The following is a 21,473-nucleotide window of genomic DNA, read 5'->3' as shown; positions in this document are numbered from 1 at the left end:
ACAGGAATTCCAGGGACTTCCAGAGCACCTGAGGACCAGCAGAGGAACTGACCCAAGAAAGGTGGAAGCTGTGGGAGGTCAGTCTGACCTTGGTCTCTCATCAAAGACTAGGAATAATTCCATGGGGAAGAACCCAACCTCACCCCGGGCCCTGAGGGGTCTGGCAGCACCATGCCCTGGTCACACAGCACTTGGTCCCACAGTGGGTGCTGCTCCCTGGGGCTCCTCTACCTCCTCCTTGAGGTCCTGTGATGGGTGTGAGCAAAACTCACCATGTCAGGGGGTTCACAGGGGTGGTTTCTCATTGCAGAGCCCTTGGAGAAGCGGATCAGGTTCATCTCTGCCACCTGGGATCGGAGCCAGTCCGTGACCTTACACAGCAGCACCAGCCCTCAGGTACCACCGGAGTAAAACAAAGAGCAGCTCTCTCAAGCAGCAGGGATGGTGGAGGGGACTTTGGGCTGAGGAGGGAGCAGCTGAGTTGGCCTGAAAATCCAAAAACTCACAGAAAACCAAGAAAATTGCCGCCTGCCCCACAGTGCTGTTGGGTTTCAGCCCTAAGGGGTGCACTGACTGTCCCAGAGTTCAGGATCCGTGTGGGCAGCAGGTAAAAGCACCTTCCAGTGAGAGTGGAAGTTGCCCAGCCAGGGAGAAAGTGAAAGCCTAAAGAATAGCCTTCAGCCTTTGACTGTTTCCAAAACCTGGTGTCAGCTGAGCTAGTGTCTCAAATGTCACTTCCCACGGTGGGAAAAAAACAGCCTACCTGGTTCCTCAAGGTCTTCACGGCACCAGGCAGCACTTTTGGTTCTGTACTTATGGAAGGGAGAGATTCAGAGAAATCCACCTTGTGACAGGCATGTGCCACCCATGGGGATGTCACTCTGGAGCAGCTCCTGCCCAGGCAGGCACCATTTCCTGGCTCCATCATTTCTGCCAGCCTTAATCTGAATATCTGAATGTGTTTTTTCAGCTTTTTGTAAAGCAAATAAGGGAGGGGGCAAAGACAGAAATCATGAGCCTTTGCCTACCTGAAAGGAGGTTGGAGCATAGTGGGGGTCGGGCTCTTCTCCCAGTGACAGGATGGGAGGAACAGCCTCGAGTTGTGCCAGGGGAGGTTTAGTTGGATATTGGGAAAAATTCCTCATGGGAAGGGTTGCACAGGCTGCCCAGGGCAGTAACACCCCTGGAGGGATTTCAAAGCCCTGTGGATGAGGCACTTGGGGACATGGGTCAGTGGTGGCCTTGGCAGTGCTGGGGGAACATCCTGCAGCCTCTCATCCCTTAACCCCCTCCCGGGTGCTGTTTCGGGGATGATCGCTGCCAAAAACAGCTGGACCCCCCTCCACCCCCCCTCCTTGTCCCTGTCCTGCTGTGAATGGCACCGAAACTGCCTTTGTTCCCCTCCCCGGGCGGGGGCAGGACCTGCCGCCGGCTGCTATAAAAGGGAGCGGGGGTGCCGAGCAGCCCCAGCCCCGCTCCCGGTCCCCATCCCAGTCCCATCCCCAGTCCGGTCCCATTCCTGGCCATGGGCCACCCCAGTGCCACCGTGCTGCTGTGCCAGCTGGGTGTCTCCACAGCCATCCAGTGGCTGTGAGTCGGGATTCCCCCCTTCCCTGTTCCCCTCCTTCGGGGCTCCCCCTGTGTTCCGTGGTCCCCCGCCCCACTGACCCCCTCCTGTTCCCACAGCGGGCTGACGGAGAGCGGCAGCGGCGTGTCCTGGAACGAGAGCCAGCACTGCCGGCTGCTGGTGCCGGAGCAGCTCCAGCTGTGCCGCCGGAACCTGGAGGTGATGCCCAGCATCGTGCGGGCCGCCCGCCACACGCAGGCCCTGTGCCAGCAGAGCTTTGCAGACATGAGGTGGAACTGCTCCTCCATCCAGCGAGCCCCCAGGTTTGGCCCTGACCTGCTGAAAGGTAAAGGATGCTCCTCCCGCCGTGTCCGTGCTCCCCACGGAGCATCCCGGGATGGCAGCACCTTGGTGCTGCTGCAGCTCAGCTCTGCCTTGGGTATCCATCGTGGAGTGAATTTGCTGCCTTTACAGGGTGTTAATCCTGCGTAATTCCATCTGTGGGAGGTGACAGACAGTAACTTCCATTTCAAACGTCTCCATAAAAAAGGGGGAGAGGTGGGAAGACAAGCTGTGTATGGACACTGTAACACAGTGTGGGGGGCACAGGTTAAAAACACGCTGCACGGGAAATGAGAGCCTTGGGTTCATCCTGCTGCGAGATTTTTAGGAAACACATTTATTTGCATTGTGAGGTCTTTGGGAGGAGTGTCTGGCTGGGCAGGGAGGAAGGACATCTCCCCCTCTTCTTCCCAGGGACCCGGGAAGCCGCCTTTGTGTACGCCCTGGCTGCTGCCACCATCGCCCACGGCATCGCCCGGGCCTGCGCCTCGGGAGAGCTCCCGCTCTGCTCCTGCGGCTCCGGCCCCCCCGGGGACCCCGGCCCGGGGGGCAGGTGGGGGGGCTGCGGGGACAACCTCAGCTACGGCCTCCAGCTCGGGGCCGCCTTCGCCGACAGCTCCTCCAGGTCCGGCAAGCTGGGGACACACGGGAGGAAAGCCATGAACCTGCACAACAGCGCCGTGGGCAGGACGGTGGGTGTGGGACCACTGGGGTGCTGCAGTCTGGGATGGTGGGTGTGGGATCACTGGGGTGCTGCAGTCTGGGATGGTGGGTGTGGGATCACTGGGGTGCTGAGGTCCAGGAGGGTGGGTGTGGGACCACTGGGGTGCTGCGGTCCAGGAGGGTGGGTGTGGGATCACTGGGGTGCTGCAGTCTGGGATGGTGGGTGTGGGATCACTGGGGTGCTGCAGTCTGGGATGGTGGGTGTGGGATCACTGGGGTGCTGAGGTCCAGGAGGGTGGGTGTGGGATCACTGGGGTGCTGAGGTCCAGGAGGGTAGGTGTGGGACCACCGGGGTGCTGCAGTCCACGATGGTGGGTATAGAGCCCACCAGGACTGCACAGTGGGTCAGATAGTGGGTATGGAGCCCACTGGGACTCTGCAGTCTAGGATGGTGGGTATGGAACCCCCCAGGAATGCTGGAGCCCAGACTGGTGGGTATGGATGCCCCAGGACTACTGCAGCCCAGCACACCTTGGAGCAGCCCAGAGCAGGGGCAGAGGTGCCCAATTTAGGGTGTCAGACTCCAGCCAGGCTGTTGGGGTGTTGTCTGAACATCGAGAGGCAACTAAATGGTTAAAAAGTGTCTTTGCAGACTGCCCCCACAGCTGCTCCCCCAGACATCCTGCACCCCTTCCACAACCAGCACAAGACATCTCCCACTTCATATCAGTACTCCCAGTGCTTCTTTCCACCCTCCTCACTGGAAGCAGAAGCTCCCCAGCCCATCTGGGTTTTGTGCTTTCATGCCCTCCTGTTCCCCAGCCCCAGTGCCAGCTCCCACAGGTAGTTCCTTAAGGATCAGGTTCTTATCAGAAGGGATTAAAGGAGGGCTGAGCCCTGACTGCCCTGTTATATTAATTTAAATGTGGCAATGAGTGGAGCTCTTTCATCTCTTTAAACTTGCCATGGATGCCCTTGCAAGTCAATCCACGGGGCGGGTACCAGGAGAAAGCAAACTTCCCTGTTTTCCTGTCCCTGCAGGTGCTGAGTGACTCCCTGGATACCAAGTGTAAATGCCACGGTGTTTCGGGCTCCTGTTCAGTGAAGACCTGCTGGAAGGGACTGTCAAGCCTGGATGAAATTGCCTCTGACCTCAAGTCCAAGTACCTGGCAGCCATCAAGGTGTCCCACCGGCTCGTAGGGCCCAGGAAGCAGCTGATAGCCAAGGATATGGATGCCAGGCCAGTGACAGAGACAGATCTGGTTTATCTCATCAACTCTCCTGACTACTGCACCCCAAATCTCCAGCTGGGGTCTCTGGGGACACAGGACAGGTAATAAGCTCTAATTTCATGACTGTCTGTACTGTTGGGTTTGAGAGCAGGTCCTGGGAAGTGGTGTGGGTGGGCTGAGCACAGGTTGCCCAGAGAAGCTGTGGCTGCCCCATCCCTGGAAGTGTCCAGGGCCAGGTTAGATGGGACTTGGAGCAACTTGGGCTAGTGGGAGGTGTCCCTGTCCATGGCAGGGGTTGGGACTGGATGGGTTTTAAGGTCCCTCCCAACCCGAACCATTCCATGGCTCTGTGGTCCCGCTGTGGCCAGGACCAGCCCGGGTGGGCAGGTCCCCCAGCTCAGCACCCTCCTCTCCACAGGCAGTGCAACAAGAGCTCGGTGGGCAGTGCCAGCTGTGCCCTGCTGTGCTGTGGCCGTGGGTACAACACGTACACGGAGGAGGTGGAGGAGCGGTGCCACTGCCGCTACCGCTGGTGCTGCTCCGTCGTGTGCAGGAGCTGCCGGCGCAGGGTGGAGAGACACGTCTGCAAATAACAGCCCAGGGCTCTGCTGGTGCCCTCCAGGAACAGCTGGAGACCGGACACCCATCCCAGGGGGTGCTCCGAGCGAGGAGGGGGCTGTGCAGGAAGCCTGGCCTCACACTGCCGTGGAAAACCTCACCCTGAGAGATTCTGGGAAGCCTCCGGTCCCTTCCAACCCAAACCTGAGGGCAGGACAAAGGGCTGCCCTCCTGCAGCTGGGCAGTGTCCAGCCCTGCCTCCAGCTGGGACCAGCCATTGATCACTCCACAGGAACAGCTCCTCTCTCCAGTGTGAATGGGGACCCTGGGCTTCCATTGTCCCTTTGCAGGAGGTTCTGACAGCCAGGAGTGATGGATGGGAAGGGGGCAGAGTTATCCATTGGGAGAAGGCTGGAGGGACAGAAAGCTGCTTCGGGTCAGGGGATCATGGGCAGCTCCTCTGGGGACAATTCTGCCATGGGTTCACCCAACACCACTGGATGTTCCTCCTCTGGAGCAAACACTGGTCCAGGGCCACTTGCAGCATCGGAATAAAGACCAGGCTTGGACACAGATAGAACCAGTCATTGCTCCAGGAGCCAGGACTCATCAATCCTCCCCAGGACCTGCATAGACATGGCTGCTGCTCTCATTGGTGGCAGACAGACCAGGGACGGGAGAGGTCCTGGAGGCTGCTAAAACAGGGCAAAACTGCTCCTGCCAGCTGTGGGTTACCAACACTGCCATGGCACCACTGGAGCTTCTGCCCTCTGGGCTCCTCTTGGAGGTGGAAGCCCACTCAATGCATGGAATCCTCATGGCTTGTCCTTCCTGCCATTTCTCTTGGACCACTGAGGTCTTTAGCCCACTCTTTCCACTCCCTCAGGACCAGGTGTGCTGGAAGTCTGGCCTGGAGAGGGGACATGACTCTGGGGCCCTGGGGAAGCAAGAATGAATCTTTAGTCTCTGTACTTCCTGTAAGTGGGATTCTGGTGTGTGTTTTTTAAATAAATGTATTCTATCCTAACTCTCTATGGCTTGTTTTGTAGGACAACCTCCTTCCTCCATCTCTCTCTCAGCTGGCCCAGAGAAAGTGAGGGTGTAAGGAGGGCACAAAGCCCTGTGTCCATACAGCCCTGTGTCCTTACTTTTCCTTACATGGATCTGAGGACCAGTTCACTTCTAATTCTTTCTGCTGCTCACTGCCCCAGATTTGTCTGTAATTACAGGTACCTGCCAGTCTCAGCTCCTGCTCACACATGGAAGGTTTTATCACCAGCCAGCAAAGAATCTGCCTTCCTGGGATTCAGGGCTGGTGGTTGGAAACCGAGGCAGTCCAGGATTGTTTTCTGATCCTTGGGAATATGAGCTGGACTAGCCAAGTGTGTGTGTGAACAGTGAGGAGTTGGGGCTCTGGTGGCCCCCATTTCCTCAGTGAGGAATCTGGCCAAGCGCTTGGATGGGATAAGAGATTCCTGTTCGTGCAGCCCTTGGAGAGAAAGGATGAGTCCAAATACACAGGTGCTGCGGAGACCCCACAGGTAAATGGGCTGGGAATCCTCGGGTGATTTCCCGCAGCTCACACCAGGACCTGGTGTGCTCCTGCTTTATTTGTCATTCCCACTGAATGGAGTTGGCAGCGCTCAGCCCGAGTCCAGCTGGACGATTACTCATTTCCATATTCATTCAATCATTTTTAACAGTCTCTGCTGGGTCACGGAATCAATTCATGAGCTTTTCTTGTAAACCATCCCCTCCCCTTAATGTGCTCCAGGTTTCTGCGTGAGCAGTGAAGGAGAGTCAGAGGTGGCTTGGGATGACCCTGGGAGCCGGAGGCTGTGCCTGTGTTCTCGCAGTTAAAGGAGTGAGTTAACAGTTATCGTTATCAGTTGCTAATGAGCCATTACTGGCTCTGCCTGCTGCCTTCTCCCTCTCCGAGCGCCAGGAAAGCCGCAGCTGCCAGACTTCCAGAGCAGCTGCCCAAGGCCAAAAGTTATCTCGGGTTTTTCTTTTAAAATGCAATTAGGGTCAGTCCTCTGCATTCCTCGGAAAAGGGAGTTTCAGCTGCCAGGCTGCGAAACAGCTGCAGTTTCTGTGTCCGGAGGGATGCAGGTACTTAATTAGGAGGATTGCTTAAATGCTCCCTCCATCCAGCTCCCAGCGCACCCCAGATCAGAGGAGGTGACAACGGGAGGGGCTGCGAACTCCACGGAGCGTTGCAAAACGAGCTGGTGAGAGGAAAAAACAGGGGGAAGGATCGTGTGGAGTGAGGGCTCCAGCCAGGAGGGTGGGAAATGTGATTTGCATTTGGTAACTACAAACACGCACAGCCTGGGGTGGAGGAGAGGAGCCACAATAGCAAGGAATGCCCGGGGGAGCTGTCACGATCCCCTTCCAGAGAGCTCCCATCGGAATTTCTGCCTGGAAAGAAAAGCAGGGTCAAGTGCTGAATATGCAGAATCCACTCCTCCTCTCCCTCCTTGACTCCAAGCCCGACAGGGAAGAGCTGGGGAAGGACTGGAGGGGTCACTCAGCCCCCGGGATCCCGGCTCCGTTTGTGTCCTGCGGGAAAGGGGAAGGCGCAGTAATTAGTTGGAGGGTGCAAAGGGTCGGGCAGGAAGGAGGTGACAGCTCGGTGACAATGCTCTGACGGAGGGTGTTGGAATCCGGGCCCACACCTGGAATTAGCAGGGATGTGAGATCTGCTGAGCTGGAACGACCCCCGGGGACCAGGAGCCAGAGGATGGGTGCAGTGGGAATAGATGCTGTGCTTGGCCCCAGGGGTTGGGGGGATCCGTTGGCTGGTTGTGTTTTCTCCCTCTAACCCTGTTTGGATGGAAAAGCCAGGGGGAAGGTGCCAGAGGAACAGAGCTCCTTCCCCCAGCCCGAGCCAGCAGTCCCTGAGGTAAAAAATGGGAAAACTTGGACCCTGTTATCACTCTCCAGCGGCTTCCAGCACCAGTCAGTGCAACACTCTGCCAGAGAAATCGGTGCAAGAAAGCTTTTCTTGAGCCTTCTGTGTCTTTTCTTCCACCCCAAACACCTCCAGCTCTGGCAGGGACCCAGATAATCCCTGGCAGTGTCCCCAAAATTGAGACCGTCTCTGACAATTGTGGCTTTCCAGCCCTCCAGACACTTCCTCAGGCGGTTCCTTGTCCTCTCCAGGCTGTGACAGGCTGCTGGCACTGCCCTCTGCCCCCCCAGCCCTCCCTGCTAATGTGACAGATCTACCTCCTCGACATTCCTGTCATTAGCCTTTTTTTCCCCAACGTCTTGTGGCTTTTTGTTTACCCATCTCTCTGGAAATGAGACTCCTCAGAGCCAAATTCTCCCCAGCCATGGCAGGAGCCTTTCACACTCTGATGCTGTGAGCTGACATGGGAGGGATGGCTTGGAGAATGGCTTGTGCAGGGAAGAAAACCATCCTGCTCCATGGAATGTGGTGAGATCCAGACAAAGGGTTTTCTCTGAAAAGGCTCCTCTCCATTATGCTGGACTTTAATTTGGGTTTTAAGGCAGTAACACTGGTGTGAACGTGATCATTTGCTGCTGGTCATACTTGTGCAGACAACAAAGTCTGGAGAAAAGTCCCTTATTTTCATGGACTTATTTATTTTTCCTTTTATTTCCTTATTCACTGAGGGATGCTGCATAGCTCATTCCAGGAGGGTTATCTGAGCAAGGAAAACAAGCTGTTGGTAATTAAGTATTTTGGAGTAAGAATGACTCTGTGTTCAAGGACATGTTGGGATGTTTCTTCCCTACAGGCCTGGATTGCAGCTTGGACTGGAATGTGGATCAGGACCTCCACCCGCCTTTCCTTGTGCTCTTCCCAAGAGAGCTGAGCCAGGAGGAGAAGGCCTGGGACAGGGCTCAGCTGTTGGTCAACATCTTACAGAATCATGGAATCCTGAAATGGTTTGGGTTGGGAGGGACCTTAAGGATCATCCAGTTCCACCCCCTGCCATGGGCAGGGACACCTTCCACTAGACCAGGTTGCTCCAAGCCCTGTCCAACCTGTGCTGCTGGAAATATTTGGGGGATGTTGCTCTGACCTTTGGGATGGTTGGGCCCTACACTGTCACACCACGAGACACACAAATGAGTAAATGCCTGTATTGAAGGAAAAACCCTTCCATCTCTGTTCTCCTTTATTCCTGGGGTACTCAGCAATATCATGATGCTCTGAGGATGACAAATAACAACAGGGATTGTCCTCTTGGGGATCTTCAGCTGAGGGTCAGGGACAGATCAACAGAGGTGAGTAAGAGCCATGAGACCTGAGGGGGAACCAGCTGCAGCCTGGGGAGCTTTGGGATGTGGCAATGGCTGTGTGGGGTTTGGAGGGGAAGCAGCCATCCATCCCTTAGGATCGTGGAATCCTGGAATTTGCACTGGAAATGTCTTTTGCTCTGGTCCTTAAAGTGCTGCTGAAACTTTGGCTCCTGGCAGTTGCAGGGGCGATGGTGTGACAGGTTTCCTGCAGCTTTTAACTAACAAATGGGAAGGGGAAGGTGCTGCCTGGAGAGAGGCTTCGCTCTGGTGGGAGTGAACTGGTTGTAGCTGGAGCATCTTCTGCCGGTGAAGAACAAATGGCTGTGGATTCCTGGCTCCATCCCGCCTCTAAAGATTATAGTAATGAATTTTCCCAACTTGTTCCTCACCTTCTGCCCATGCAGGAACCCCTCAGTGACCCAGCCCTGGACATCCCTCCCAGCCGGGTGGTCCCAGGGAGGTGACAGGACCCTCCCGGCTTCTGTGAGTAACATTTTATGGCACAATCCGACATAGGTGTGAAGAAAACAAATAGAATAAATCATAAACTGAGTAATTCTTAGAGGCTGAGTTAGAAATACTCAGCAGTAGTGGCTGTTCGCAACCAGGTCAATCATCTCTGTTATCACCTCTGTTTCTGAGGGAGCAATGCCAGCTCCTAAAAGCCCAGATTTAACTCTGACCTGGCTCGTTCCTGGTTGAATTTCAGAGATTTTAGGAGATAAATAAAAAAGAAATGAGAAAAGTGCTGTGTCCCCCTTGTGCTGTAGAGAGAATAGAGATGAAATGGAAGGTGCTGTGCTTGAAACCAGATCGATATTTATTAGCAGCAGCTCATATCGAGGATTCATACTGTGTATCCCTTTTATACAACGGGAAGGTGGATGTTTTGTAGCAATTTATCCAATTGTCCCAATTTTTCCCAGTTTCCCAGCCGACTGCCCTAGGGGTTCCCTGCCAGGACCTGGCGTGGTCGGTGCCAGGCAGGACCTGGCAGGGAAAAGCGTGGGCTCACTGGGGGCCTGTGAGAGCCCAGAGCCGCACCGAGGCGCGCCTACCCACCGCCCTGCGCCCACCGCGGGGGTCTCGTGGGGTTTCACAGCCCGGGGATGATCGCGGAGCCCACCGGGCCCAGTGCCGTCCGTCCGACCTCCCCAACATGGCGGCACCGCGTTGCCGGTGCCCTTCTCAAGATGGCGGCGGGGCAGGGCCGGGGGTGCCGACGCGCCGGAAGTGGCGTTCGGGGGCGGTCCCGGGCCCGTGATGGCGGAGGCGGGCGCGGGCAGCCCGCGGCTGGCGGAGCTGCTGGCGGCGGGACGGCGGCTCTTGGACGAGGTGGAGGCGGGAGCCGAGCCCTCCTCGGGCGCCCCGGCCGTGCAGGACAAGGTGCGGCAAGGCTTGGATGCGCTGCGGCTTGCGGCCACCATGGTGGCGGAGCTGGAGCTGTTCAGGTGAGCGCAGGACGGGCCGGGGGGTCCCGGGGCCGGGCACGGGCGGGATGGGAGCGGGAACGGGAGAGAATCCCAGAATCATTGAGGTTGGAAAGGCCCTCAAAGACCATCGAGTTCACCCTATGCTCGATCCCCACCTTGTCCCCCAGCCCAGAGCACTGAGCGCCACGGCCAGTCCTTCGTTGGACACCTCCAGGGGTGGGGACTCCAAACCTCCCTGGGCAGCCCCTGCCAAGGCCCGACCACCCTTTCCAGGAAAAAATTCCTCCTGATGTCCCACCTGACCCTCCCCTGGCACAGCTTGAGGCCGTTCCCTCTCCTCCTGTCCCTTGTTCCCTGGGAGCAGAGCCCGATCCCCCCCAGCTCCCCCCTCCTGTCAGGGAGTTGCAGAGCCAGAAGGTCCCCCCTGAGCCTCCTTTTCTCCAGGCTGAGCCCCTCCAGCTCCCTCAGCCGCTCCTGCTGCTCCAGCCCCTTCCCAGCTCCCTTCCCTGGACTCCCCAGTCTCTCCCGTTGCAGTGAGAACGAGGAGCTGGATGAAGTCGCCTCGGCCGACCTGAAGTTCCTGCTGCTGCCCGCGCTCCAGGGAGCCCTGACGCTGAAGCAGGTGGACCTGAGCAGGCGGCAGCAGCACCTGGAGAGCGCCCGGGATCACTTCCTGCACTTCCTCAAGCTCTGCAGGAGCTACGGGCTGGGAACGTTCCAGCTGCCTCCCAGCACTCCCGGGGATGAGGGAACCGGGAGCCCCCCAGACTCGGGGAACCCCCCGGGTGCCCAGCCCAACCTGGTGGCCATGGCCATGAGCAGGAACGCCAAGATCGAGAGGTGGGCTCAGGGCACTGGGAAAGGGCCTTGGGAGAAGGGGGAGCTTCAGGCAGGGCATGACTGGGCAGAGAAGGGGCTACTTCCGTGGGCAATGGAATAATTGGATCACAAAATGTTCATTTTAAGAGATGTGGCACATTTTTAAATGATCTGGGTTGTGCACAGGCTGGGGAGGGGAGTATTTGTGTCTTTCTGGGCTTTTGATGAAAAACTGCTCAAAACCTTTTAGTTAACTCTGTAATAATTAATCTTATAATTAATCCTATAATCAGTTCTTACAGCACAAAGCCACCCACCTTGGAATTTTCCTACAGTGGGTTTATTGGGGCTTGAAAAAGAGGTGCCTTTGTCTTGCTTAGGGTGGGATTTTGCCCATGGGCAGCACTGAAAGATCCAGACTGGGCTGGACCTGCTTAAATTGCACAGATACAAAAATATGATTTATATTCTAACTGGGAGGGCTTTCTTTTTTAGAATGACTCTTTTGTACTCCTTGTCCTCTCACCTCCCAAAGGTTTCTGATCCTTGGCTCTTACTGTTCATTCTTCAGGTGACTCAATAATGGAGGGAAGTGGAACATGAGGATTTAGTTTGGAAGTGTATTATATGGGTAGTTCTCCCTTTAATAACTAATTCATGAAAAGGTAAAACAATTTAGCCTGGAAGTTTGTTATATAGGCAGTTCTTCCCTTGAATAACTAATTCTGAAACAGGTCAAGAAGTCCAGAAAGCCAAAATTATATTTAAAAAACCCCTGCACACACAAAACCACCTGAGACAGAAGTTGGAAAAGTGATTTATTCTGCTTTTTAAGCATCTTCTTGATATATTTGTCTCACATGGAAGCAATTCAAAATAGCCATTCCACTGGATTTTCTCAGGGAAGGAGCTGATGAGTTCAAGTCCTGCTTTCTCCAGGAGATTAATGTTTCCAGGCTTGCCTAATTTTACCTGGAAGGCTTCAGTTTTCAAGAATTATTAATTGTTTAGGGAAAGAATAAAATAATTGAGGCACCTCTAAATTTGATGTGATTTTACAGCTGCTTTTAACAGACAGGAGGGGCTGGAATTCCAACAGGAACCACCATGACCACCACAAAAATTGTATTTTTTATAAGGTTTTCTCTTTTAAATACATGAAATGGCGTTGAACCTCTTACAAAACGCAGTAAAGACACTGTGGCTGGGCTGAGATAGAGAAAAATGATTTCACGATCCCACTTTGTTCCCTTTGGGACAGGTACAAGCAGAAGAAGGAGCTGGAGAACAAGTTGGCCTCCATGAGGAGCTTCGTGGAGAGCGGGACAGCAGATGAGGATCAGATCCGGGAGTTTTACATCCTGCAGATCCAGAAATGGATCAGCACCAGCCTGGAGGAGCTGGAGAGCATCGACCAGGAGATGGTGATCCTGAAGAACAGGGATGTGGCCAGACAGGTACGGGATCATCCCTGCTGGGATGGACACGGGTGGGGGGAATGAATCCCTGAGGGCTCAGTGGCAGAGGTGGAGTTTTATTCTGTGAATTCTCAGTTGAAATTGAGCTCAGTCCCAGCACAAGCTGATGGGATTTGGTTTAATTCTGCTTTTTGGGTTGATTCCTGCCTTCTCCTGCCACACATTCCAGACAGTCTTGGACTGTGAAATGCTGGAGCTTGGAATGTCAGAGCTCAACTGTGCAAAGGCTTTTGCTGGGTTCTGTAGGCCCCTAACTCTGAAGAGCATTTAAATTTATACATTAAAATAAGCCCCTTGTGATGTCTTTCACACCTCCACTCCTGGTCTGCAGCGTGTCCAGGTGTTACAGATGGGAATATCAGCCTGTTGGAATGACAGAAGCTTCCACAGGCCTGCAGTCCCTGTGCAGAGCGTTGATTCCAGGCTTTATGTCACCTGGAATGTCTGCTGGAAATAACAGCCCCCAATGAGCTGGCACAGCCCTGCCCAACCTGTTGGCAGGAGCGGGTCATTTTTGGCACTGCAGGACTTGGCTCCTCCGTAGTGTCCTGTCGGGAATGACGAGCTCAGGACGCTGCACGTTGGGTCCCTGGAGCAATAAGCAATTCCTGCTCTGAGCTGGTTTAGCCCTGTCAGCTCTGCTTTGGTCCAAGCAGGTGTTACAGAGGCACAGGGAGTGATTTGTAGAGGAGCATAGATAGAATTCCTGATTTAAACCGTATTCAGGCCTGGATTGTCCATCTTGGGGCACTGCTCTGAGAGCTGACGTGTTTCTCTTCTACAAGACTTTTAATAACCCTGGGGTGGGAAGCAGAGGGTGGGATTCTCATCTCCCCAATTGCCTTCTGACTGTTGTTTGCATGTCCAGGCTCCAGCAGCTCCCCACGGCCCCTCCCGGCCCGTCAGAGCCCCAGTGAGACCTTTCATCCTGACCCGTGACACTGCCCAGGCCAGGTACGTGGGGTTGGGGTTATTTAACCACACTTTGAGGCAGTGCTCTCACATCAGGCCTGAAGTACTCTTCCAAGTGCAGAAATCCAGTTGTAACCTCTGTGTCTGCACCTCTATTTGTGGCACCCTGAGATCCTCGCAAGGAATTTCAGCAGCTAAAGCACAAAATGGGGTAGAAATGAGATTTCCTATCATGCTTGTGGTTTGATTTTCCCTGAGCCTTCCATGTCCAGTTCTCAGGGGCATCCTGGGGACACTTTCCATTATCCCAAGTTGCTCTAAGCCCCATCCAGCCTGGACTTGGACACTTCCAGGGATGGGGCAGCTTCTCTGGGCAACCTGTGCCAGGGCCTCCCCACCCTCACAGGGGAGAAGTTCTCTGGCAGTGGGAAGCTGTTCCCCCTTCTCCTGTCCCTCCATGCCTTGTCCAGAGTCCCTCTCCATCTCTCTTGGAGCCCCTTCAGGCACTGGAAGGCCACAATTAGATCTCCCCAAAGCCTCCCTCAAGCCCTCCTTGATAACATGCCTTAAATCCTTAGTGCAGATTGGATTATGGAATAGTGCTGTGCCTGTTGTCTGTGTTTCTCTCATTGTGAGGGATCTAACTCCCTTTCCCTGGCTGTGTGTGTCCTGCAGAGTGTTTGGAGCTGGTTATCCCGGCCTGCCCACCATGACTGTGGACGACTGGTACGAGCAGCGCCGGAGGCAGGGAATTGTGTCCGGGCAGAGCGTCCCTCAGAGGGCACCAGGTATGGAGGCAAACGTGGGAATGGGGGATTTGGGAAGGCTCCTGGGGGGCTGAGTGGACAGGGATGTGTGCAGGGTGTGGAACACCCCCTGACTGAGGAAGAATCCAAGCTTTATTAGGAAAACAACTGGATTGTCAGACTGTGCTTGGCCTTTTGGATGGAGCTTGGAGCAACCTGGTCTAGTGGGGAGTGAGACTGGATGGACTTTAAGATCCCTTCCAACCCAAACCATTCCATGATTCTAATCCCTGCTGTCTGCCTAGACCAGCTCTGGGCTGGGCTTCTCCTTGGAGAGCCTGACCTGGGATCTCCTCCCTGTCCCTCACCTCCAGCAGGTGTAAGTGATGAAGAGCTGCAGAAGCAGCAGCAGGAGAAGAAAGAGGAGGAGGATGATGAGGAAGCTCTTCAGAAAGCTCGGAACTGGGACGACTGGAAAGACACACACCCCCGAGGCTACGGCAACCGGCAGAACATGGGCTGAGCAGGCCTGGATCCTGGGAGAAGAACTTGGAGAGAGAGAGAGAGAGAGAGAGAGAGAGAGGAGGGAATACAGTGTACATATGTGGAGCATCCAGGAATCCTCCGGGAGCCGGATCAGAGGAGGACACGTGACCCCTTGCTTTGGTTTGCATTCCATGTCAGACTGGGTGCACTGGTCGTGCTGGAAGGTGCCCAGAGCTCTGTGAGGGTCAGGCTCCCTCTGCACTCCCAGGCGGAGGCAGCCCTTGGAGGGGGAGTCCATGGATTTGGAAACTGCTCTTTGTATTGTGGGTGGTTGTATTTATTTTTTTTCTCTCTATTTTAAGCAAAATAAACTCTCTTTGTGCTGCCTAATCCCTGCTGTGAAATTCCCTTGCTCTTCGTCCCGGGCTCTTCCAGAGCCAGTGAGGGCCAACCCTGGGCTCCTCTCGTGGAGCCCACAGGGATGAAAACTGGGACAAATGATGCCATATTCCAAGGCAAAGTAGTCAGTGTGCTTTGAAATCTAACAGAACAACCCTGATGGGGGGAAAACCTTTTCTGGATCCCTCTGGAGATGGTTTAAATGGCTGCTGGCACCAATCCTGACTTGCTGTATCTGGCACTGACCTGGCACACGGGGTGTGTTACTGGGTAAAGGGGTGAGGAATCACAGCTGGAAGCTCTGTGGGCTGGCACTTTTTCTAAATCTGTTAAAAATATTGGGATGAAAAAGCAAAGACAGCTTGGCTGGCACTGGGTGTGTCCCCTGGAGCGGGCACTGTTACCTGCACAGTGTTTCCTTACCCTGGGACAGTGGGATTCTCACATAATTTGGGTTTTTTCCTTCCTATCAGCCTGATTTGGCCACAGCTGGGGGGCCAGTTGGGCTGCAGGAGAGCTGAAATGTTTTCCATGCAGCAATCCCTGCTCCTTGGAACTGATCCACACCCAGGAAGCCACGGCCTGCAGTGAATGTGGTCACACCTTCCCAGGTACGGAGTCCCTACAATTCACAGGAGCAGGTTGTGGGGTTTGTGGGTTCCAAATCTCTCAGGAAACGTGTTCCTTACTCTAACACCACAGGCAATCCTGTACATGGATTTTCCGTTTCCTACACTTGATCTTAGCCAGCAGTTCTAGTGAGCACCTCTGGAAAGCAGGATCCTGAGGAGCAGCTTTAGTGACAGTCTCTGTGGATTTTCACTGTTCCTTTGGCTGTTGGCCTGAAGTTCCACCTCGGTACTGATTTTGTGCTGCTCTTATTTCCTTATTTTCTCATTTTCCCCCCAAATCCTCTCCAGGCAGTGCTCCAGGCAGAGATGGAAGAGGAGGGAATGGTGCTGGCTGCTGTTTCCGGTGGCTGCATTCCCGTCGTGCGGAGTGGGAGCTTGGGGATGACGTTTTTGGGTGGCTCTGGGGGGATCACACTGTTTGAGCATGACAGTGTTTGTGACATACCCAAACTGTGGACGGTACCATTCCCAGGGGGATGCAGCCCCCACGGAGCCCCCCCCAGCACCGGGGCATTTCCAAGGAGCCCCGACTGCCCGGCACGGAGCAGCTCCTCACCCTCAGTGTGCCCCCTCAGCTTCCCAAGGACCCCCAGCTCCTGTCTGTGCTCCAAATCCAGGGCTGGAGCAGGTCCCTCCCCTGGGCAGCGGCCGGTGGACCTTGGGTCAGGTGGTCAAAGCCTCTGGACGCACAGCCTCTGTGATTGCCAAACTCACCTTTCAACCTGCCGAGCCTGGTGCAGAGCTCCCGCCACCATGAAAACCATCATCGCAGCCTGCTCCCAAAATCTTAGTGGTGAGATATTCCCAGAGGGGGCTGGGATGGGGTCTGATGCTCCAGCAATGCCAGGAGCTCATTGTTACTGCTGTCTACTTGCTTTGGAGTGCAGAGGGGAAAGGGAGGTGTTGGGAAAGATTTGGGGATAACTCCAGAGGAAAATATAGAGTTGCTCAACAGGAATGGAATTTCTGACAATGCATTTGGGAATGTTACTCCCACAAGAATCTCCAGAGCACTGCAAATTCCAAATGTTGGGATTTGCAGAGGCTCCTGTTGCTGTGGACGGGGCCGGCAGCAGAACCACGGGGGTTCTCTGTGTCTGTGATCCAGATGTTCGTGGAGTTCTTGGGATGGGAGCTAGGAAAAGGAACTGAAAACGACTGTTTGGTGGGCACGAGTTTGCTGGAAGAGCTCTGAGTCTTCCCTGGGCAAAAAAAGGGCTTTGGAAAGCTGAGAATGGCAGGGCTGTGTGGGGTTTTGGGCATGTGGGATGGGTGGAAGGGATCTCTCAGAGCCTGTCATGCTGCTTGAGAGAAATGGACAACACTTCCTCAATGCTGGAGATGGCTCCAGTGTTTCATTTATTTCAGTTGTCCCATTCCTGGTTTGGGTTGAGCCAGGAAGAGTTGAACCTCCACCAGCTTCCTGAAACAAGGTTTGGTGGTTCTCCTCTAACCTGGAGGTCCCTGGTCTGGGGAGCCACAGGGACAGGGCTGCTCCCATCTCACCCCAAGCACCCCTCTGGCCAACATGCAGATTTTGAGTTGTTTTCCCAAGAAAACCCGGCTCTGGTGACACTCAGGGGTATCTGTGTGGTGGCTGTGCCAGGTGGTCTCGGCCATGGTGGACCTTTGTCCGGGAGTGGTTCTGGCAGAGCCGGCACCTCGGGCCCATTTCGGGAGGAGGGATGGGGCCGTGTGTGGAGTTTGGATCCTGGCACCCAGCCCAGGATGGTTAATGGTTCACCAAGGTCGTCCAGAGGGAAGGGGCCGTGGGGGAGCGGAGCAGCAGCAGCTCCAGCGTGTCCTGGGCTGTAGGGACAGCTGGGGAATGGCCACCCTTGTCCACCCCAGCTCAGCCCCAGCCGCTGTCCTTGGCACCTGCTAGGGGGTGGTGCCTCCCTGTTGTGCCAGCTGAGAAGTCCTCAAATCCTCTGTGAGCCTGAGCGCTCCAAGGAGGGCATGGGAAAGGTCCCAGCCCTTGGGAAGTCGGCACAGAGCAGGATATGCCACTGCGCTCTGCTCTGCTGGTGCGTGGAATGTTTGGGGTTGGGGGGCTCACCCTGGAATCTTCCCCCTGCTCTGTGCCAGAGCACCCTGGTTGCCCAGGGCCACGTCCTGACATGATCCAGAGCTCTCTGGGGATGGCATCCCCCATTCCACCCCACCACATCCCATCCCTCCTCACCCAACTGCTCGTCCTTCCCATCCCACCTCCTGCCTCGCCCCATAACCCAGCCCTGGCACCCCTGGGTGCCCCCTGCCAGCCCAGTGGCCCAGGCTGTGTTCAAGCCGTGCTGTTTTGGGCTGGGGCCGTGTCCCTCTTCCACAGGGAGCCGTGCCAGTGTCCAGGCTGCCCTGCGCACGCTGCTGGCCGTGCCCTGGCCCTCCCAGCGGGACGTTCGCTCTGCGCTCCAGCTCCTCGCCGTCCTGCAGTGGGTGCTCAGCTTCCTGCTGCTGGGTGAGTAGGGGGCTGCGGGGGCCCTGGGGGTGGGCACACACCCGCTCACCCCGTGCCTGGCCCCCACAGGAACCGTCAGCCTCGTGGTGCTCATCTACCTGCTGTTCACCAGCTTCTGGCTCATCCCGGTGCTCTACCTGGCCTGGATCATCTTCGACTGGGACACGCCGGAGAGAGGTGGGGTTGGGAACATCCCCCTTCCTCCGACTTTGCAGCAGGATGGGGGGTGGGGTCCCCCCTTCCTCCAGGTCCCTCACAGCAAATGGGGAGATCCACATCCCACCTGCTCCTTCCCTCCACTCCCACACCATCAGCACTGTGGTGGGAACAGGAATACGGCGGGTCCCTGGGGAGTGTTTCCCATGGATCCCACTGCCCACGGGGGTGGGTGTCATCTCCTGTGGTCCCTCCCTGGATTGCAGGTGGCAGGAGGCTGCCATGCCTGCGGCGATGGACTGTGTGGAACCACTTTCGGGATTATTTCCCTGTCAAGGTAGAGTGCCAGGACAGGATATTCCTGCAGGTGCTGGTGGTGGGACCACCCAAAAGGAGGTGCCATGTCCCTGTGACCCCTTTTGTCCCCACAGCTGGTGAAGACACACGATCTGTCCCCCAGCCACAACTACATCATCGGCTCCCACCCCCACGGCATCCTCTGTGTCGGCGCCTTCTGCAACTTCATCACGGGCTCCACGGGCTTCGAGGAGATGTTCCCGGGAATCCACTCCTTCCTCACCACCCTGGCTGGCAACTTCCGCCTGCCCCTTTTCCGGGAGTACCTGATGAGTGGGGGTGAGCAGCCCCTGCCCAGTCCTGCTGGCAGTGCCCGCAGGCAGGGGGTCCCTGCTCCCTCTGAGGGAAACACAGGAGTGATGGTGCTCCCAGGAGCAGGCAGGGCAGGGATGGAGCTCTGCCTGAGCTCCACCTTCACCTCGCCTGCACCCTGCCTGCACCCTGCCTGCACCCTGCCTGCACCCTGCCTGCACCCTGCCTGCACCCTGCCTGCACTGCACCCTGTGTACACCCTGCCTACACCCTGCCTACATCTTGCCTGTGCTCTGCCCACACCCTGCCTACACCTAACATACACCCCACCTCCACCCTTGCTATACCTTACCTACACCCCACCTGCACCCTGCCTGCACCCTGCCCACACCTTACCTGCACCCTGCCTGCACCCTGCCCGCAGCAGGGGGTGCCCTTGCGCTGTCCCTGCCCTGGTCCCACCCGGTGTGATCCCTCGTGGTGTCCCCGGCGGTGTCCCCGTCCCCGGGCGCTGCCCAGGCGGGCAGTCCCACAGCTCGGGTGCCCGTTCCTGCCGCAGGGCTGTTCCCGGTGACCCGCCGTGCCATCGGGTACCTGCTGTCCCAGAACGGCACCGGCAATGCGGTGGCCATCGTCATCGGCGGCGCGGCCGAGTCGCTGTCCTGCCGGCCCGGCATCACCACACTCATCCTCCGCAACCGCAAGGGCTTCGTGCGCATGGCCCTGCGGCACGGGTGGGTCACGGGTGGGCACAGGGGGGTCACGGGCACGGCCACCCCCGCGGGGGACTGGGTGTCCTGGCACCCCGTCACTGCCCACCGTGTCCCCTCCACAGGGCCTTCCTCGTCCCCTCCTTCTCCTTTGGGGAGAACGACCTGTTCCGCCAGGTGGTCTTTGAGGAGGGCAGCTGGATGAGGAGCATCCAGCAGCGCTTCCAGAAGATGATTGGCTTCGCTCCCTGCGTCTTCTACGGCCGCGGCCTCACCTCCAGCCGCTCCCGGGGCTTCCTGCCCTACGCCAGACCCATCACCACCGTGGGTGAGTGGCTGGGCTGGGGGGACCCCCGAGGGTGGGGCAGAGCAGGGACACCCCGCTGGAAGGCGCCGCTCGGGCCGTGTCCCCGTGAGCCGAGCGCGTCCCCAGGCCACGGGTCTGACCCTGTCCTGTCCCCTGCCGGCAGTGGGGGAGCCGGTGGCAGTGCCCAAGGTGCAGAACCCGAGCCGGGAGCTGGTGGACACGTACCACGAGATGTACATCCAGGCCCTGCTCAAGCTCTTCAATGACAACAAGAGCAAGTACGGGCTGTCGGAGACGGACGAGCTGCGCATCCTCTGAGTGCCCCCGGCGCCGGCAGCCCCATCCCGGCTCACCAGGGCTTCTGGGGGGGGATTTCAGCCGGCCTGGCACGGGGGACACACGGGGCACAGTCCCCACCCCAGCCCTCCGCTCCTCTGGCCCAAAAATCTGAGTGGGAGATGGGAGGAGAGGAGGAAGCCAGGAGGAGATTGGGAAAGGGTCCCACTTGGAAGGGGTTTGGAGGGGCTGCAGGTGACACAGCTGTCTCCTGGCAGGGGCTGGGGTGAGGCTGAGGGCCAGTGATGGGCACAGTCCCCCTAGATAACCAGGTCACCACGAGCTGAGGGAGGGGGTGCCATGAGAGGAGAAATCAAATAGGGTCTTTGGGGTGGCATCCTGATGGTGCGTGGGACCAGCCTTGGGGGACATCCCACCCTGGGGTCGAGGGGGAACACTCCTGGACTTGGGGACCTGTGGAATTGGCCTCAGCCAGGACCACGTGGTCTCAGATGAGCCTTTTCAGGTGCCTCTGTCCCCAATACAGGTTTCCAACTCCCCTCCCCTGTCTGTGTGTGTTCTGGGGGTCGGGATGGGCAGGACTGGGACAGACCTGTTGACCTGCCACTCACTGTGTCCCCTCCCAGGGAGGTCCATCTCCAGCTGGGGCTGTACTTGGCAGGGCCCCTTGCACTGCTCAGGTGCAACCAAGCTGCTCCAGGGTGCACCTGAGCCACGTTGGATATAATGGGAGGAGAGGGGCAGCAGCTGCTCTTACTGGGTTAGCTGGGCTCAGGAGGAGGATCTCCTGCTCGCTCTGCTCTCGGCTCAGTGGTGAGTGAGTGGCTCTCTGGGCACCACTGCTGGTGGGGTGGGGACACAGGGCTGGGATGTGCCATCCTTGGGGCCCTTTCCTTCCCCTGGGCAGCTCCTGATGGGGTGTGGCTTGTGTGACCAGTGCCATGGCAGAGGTGACACCTTGATGACACTTTTGGTGTATCCATTCCCAAGGTATGTGCTGACAGGAGTTGTGGGGGGCCATGGGGACAGCCCTGTCCCTGTCCTATCCCTGCCAGGCTGGCATGGGAGAGTAAACAGCACTGATACCAATCTTGGTCTGCTCCACTGTGCAGGCACTTCGTCAAACAAAAGGGCTGGGTAAACATTTGAGGAGCAAACACCCATAAAGGCACATTCCCGTCACCAGGGGTGTCACCAGCTCACTGCTCTGGACCTGCCCTGGCACTGGTGTCACAGTGGAGGGTGGCTTTTCTCTGGGGTGAGGGTGGGTGTCTCGTTCCTCTTCCTTCTGCTACAGGGAGAAACAGGCAGGAGCAAAGGGAAAGGGGAAGGGGCTTTACTGGGGGGTGATGGGCAGCAAGTGCTGTAGGTGCCCCGTGTCACATCTCTCCTC

General features: G+C 56.8%; 3 protein-coding genes across 4 annotated transcripts; all 3 read left to right on the top strand.

Annotated features, from left to right (window-relative positions):
• The first annotated feature begins 1,696 nt into the window (after positions 1 to 1,696).
• LOC113989878 (protein Wnt-11b-like) lies at positions 1,697 to 6,028 on the top strand. The gene is made up of 4 exons (XM_027724800.2): positions 1,697 to 1,913; positions 2,324 to 2,601; positions 3,614 to 3,906; positions 4,224 to 6,028. Exons 1-4 carry the CDS (start codon positions 1,790 to 1,792, stop codon positions 4,396 to 4,398), a joined length of 870 nt encoding a protein of 289 aa, XP_027580601.2. The 5' UTR covers positions 1,697 to 1,789; the 3' UTR covers positions 4,399 to 6,028.
• A 3,848-nt stretch (positions 6,029 to 9,876) lies between these two features.
• On the top strand, positions 9,877 to 14,902 carry IGBP1 (immunoglobulin binding protein 1). Of its 2 annotated transcripts, none has more exons than XM_027726093.2 (6): positions 9,877 to 10,089; positions 10,606 to 10,911; positions 12,152 to 12,347; positions 13,237 to 13,322; positions 13,956 to 14,068; positions 14,404 to 14,902. In XM_027726093.2, the coding sequence occupies exons 1-6, from the start codon at positions 9,902 to 9,904 to the stop codon at positions 14,547 to 14,549; spliced, it is 1,035 nt and encodes a 344-aa protein (XP_027581894.2). In that variant the 5' UTR covers positions 9,877 to 9,901; the 3' UTR covers positions 14,550 to 14,902. The 2 variants fall into 2 exon arrangements, with proteins under 2 accessions (XP_027581894.2, XP_027581886.2); XM_027726085.2 differs by having other exon boundaries at positions 14,401 to 14,902.
• Positions 14,903 to 16,278: 1,376 nt separating this feature from the next.
• Positions 16,279 to 20,610, top strand: LOC113990422 (diacylglycerol O-acyltransferase 2-like). The gene is made up of 8 exons (XM_027725862.2): positions 16,279 to 16,336; positions 17,873 to 18,001; positions 18,071 to 18,178; positions 18,424 to 18,494; positions 18,589 to 18,793; positions 19,326 to 19,500; positions 19,602 to 19,804; positions 19,947 to 20,610. Exons 1-8 carry the CDS (start codon positions 16,297 to 16,299, stop codon positions 20,099 to 20,101), a joined length of 1,086 nt encoding a protein of 361 aa, XP_027581663.1. The 5' UTR covers positions 16,279 to 16,296; the 3' UTR covers positions 20,102 to 20,610.
• The last annotated feature ends 863 nt before the right edge of the window (positions 20,611 to 21,473 follow it).

This window comes from Pipra filicauda, unplaced genomic scaffold, assembly GCF_003945595.2.
Source record: "Pipra filicauda isolate LSUMZ 115617 unplaced genomic scaffold, ASM394559v2 scaffold9_size5747161_pilon, whole genome shotgun sequence".
NCBI classification, from domain to species: domain Eukaryota; kingdom Metazoa; phylum Chordata; class Aves; order Passeriformes; family Pipridae; genus Pipra; species Pipra filicauda.
Note: the sequence above shows the minus strand (reverse complement) of the source record. Positions and strands in the feature narration are given on the sequence as shown.

Excerpts from the sequence above, each read along its gene's own strand:
- LOC113989878 (XM_027724800.2), top strand. The coding sequence starts at position 1,790 with ATGCCCAGCATCGTGCGGGCCGCCCGCCACACGCAGGCCCTGTGCCAG. Across the intron at positions 2,602-3,613 it reads ACAGCGCCGTGGGCAGGACG|GTGCTGAGTGACTCCCTGGA; the intron begins GTGGGTGTGGGA and ends CTGTCCCTGCAG. Across the intron at positions 3,907-4,223 it reads TCTCTGGGGACACAGGACAG|GCAGTGCAACAAGAGCTCGG; the intron begins GTAATAAGCTCT and ends TCCTCTCCACAG.
- IGBP1 (XM_027726085.2), top strand. The coding sequence starts at position 9,902 with ATGGCGGAGGCGGGCGCGGGCAGCCCGCGGCTGGCGGAGCTGCTGGCG. Across the intron at positions 10,912-12,151 it reads AGGAACGCCAAGATCGAGAG|GTACAAGCAGAAGAAGGAGC; the intron begins GTGGGCTCAGGG and ends CCTTTGGGACAG. Across the intron at positions 12,348-13,236 it reads ACAGGGATGTGGCCAGACAG|GCTCCAGCAGCTCCCCACGG; the intron begins GTACGGGATCAT and ends TTGCATGTCCAG.
- LOC113990422 (XM_027725862.2), top strand. The coding sequence starts at position 16,297 with ATGAAAACCATCATCGCAGCCTGCTCCCAAAATCTTAGTG. Across the intron at positions 16,337-17,872 it reads CTGCTCCCAAAATCTTAGTG|GGAGCCGTGCCAGTGTCCAG; the intron begins GTGAGATATTCC and ends CCTCTTCCACAG. Across the intron at positions 18,495-18,588 it reads GGGATTATTTCCCTGTCAAG|CTGGTGAAGACACACGATCT; the intron begins GTAGAGTGCCAG and ends TTGTCCCCACAG.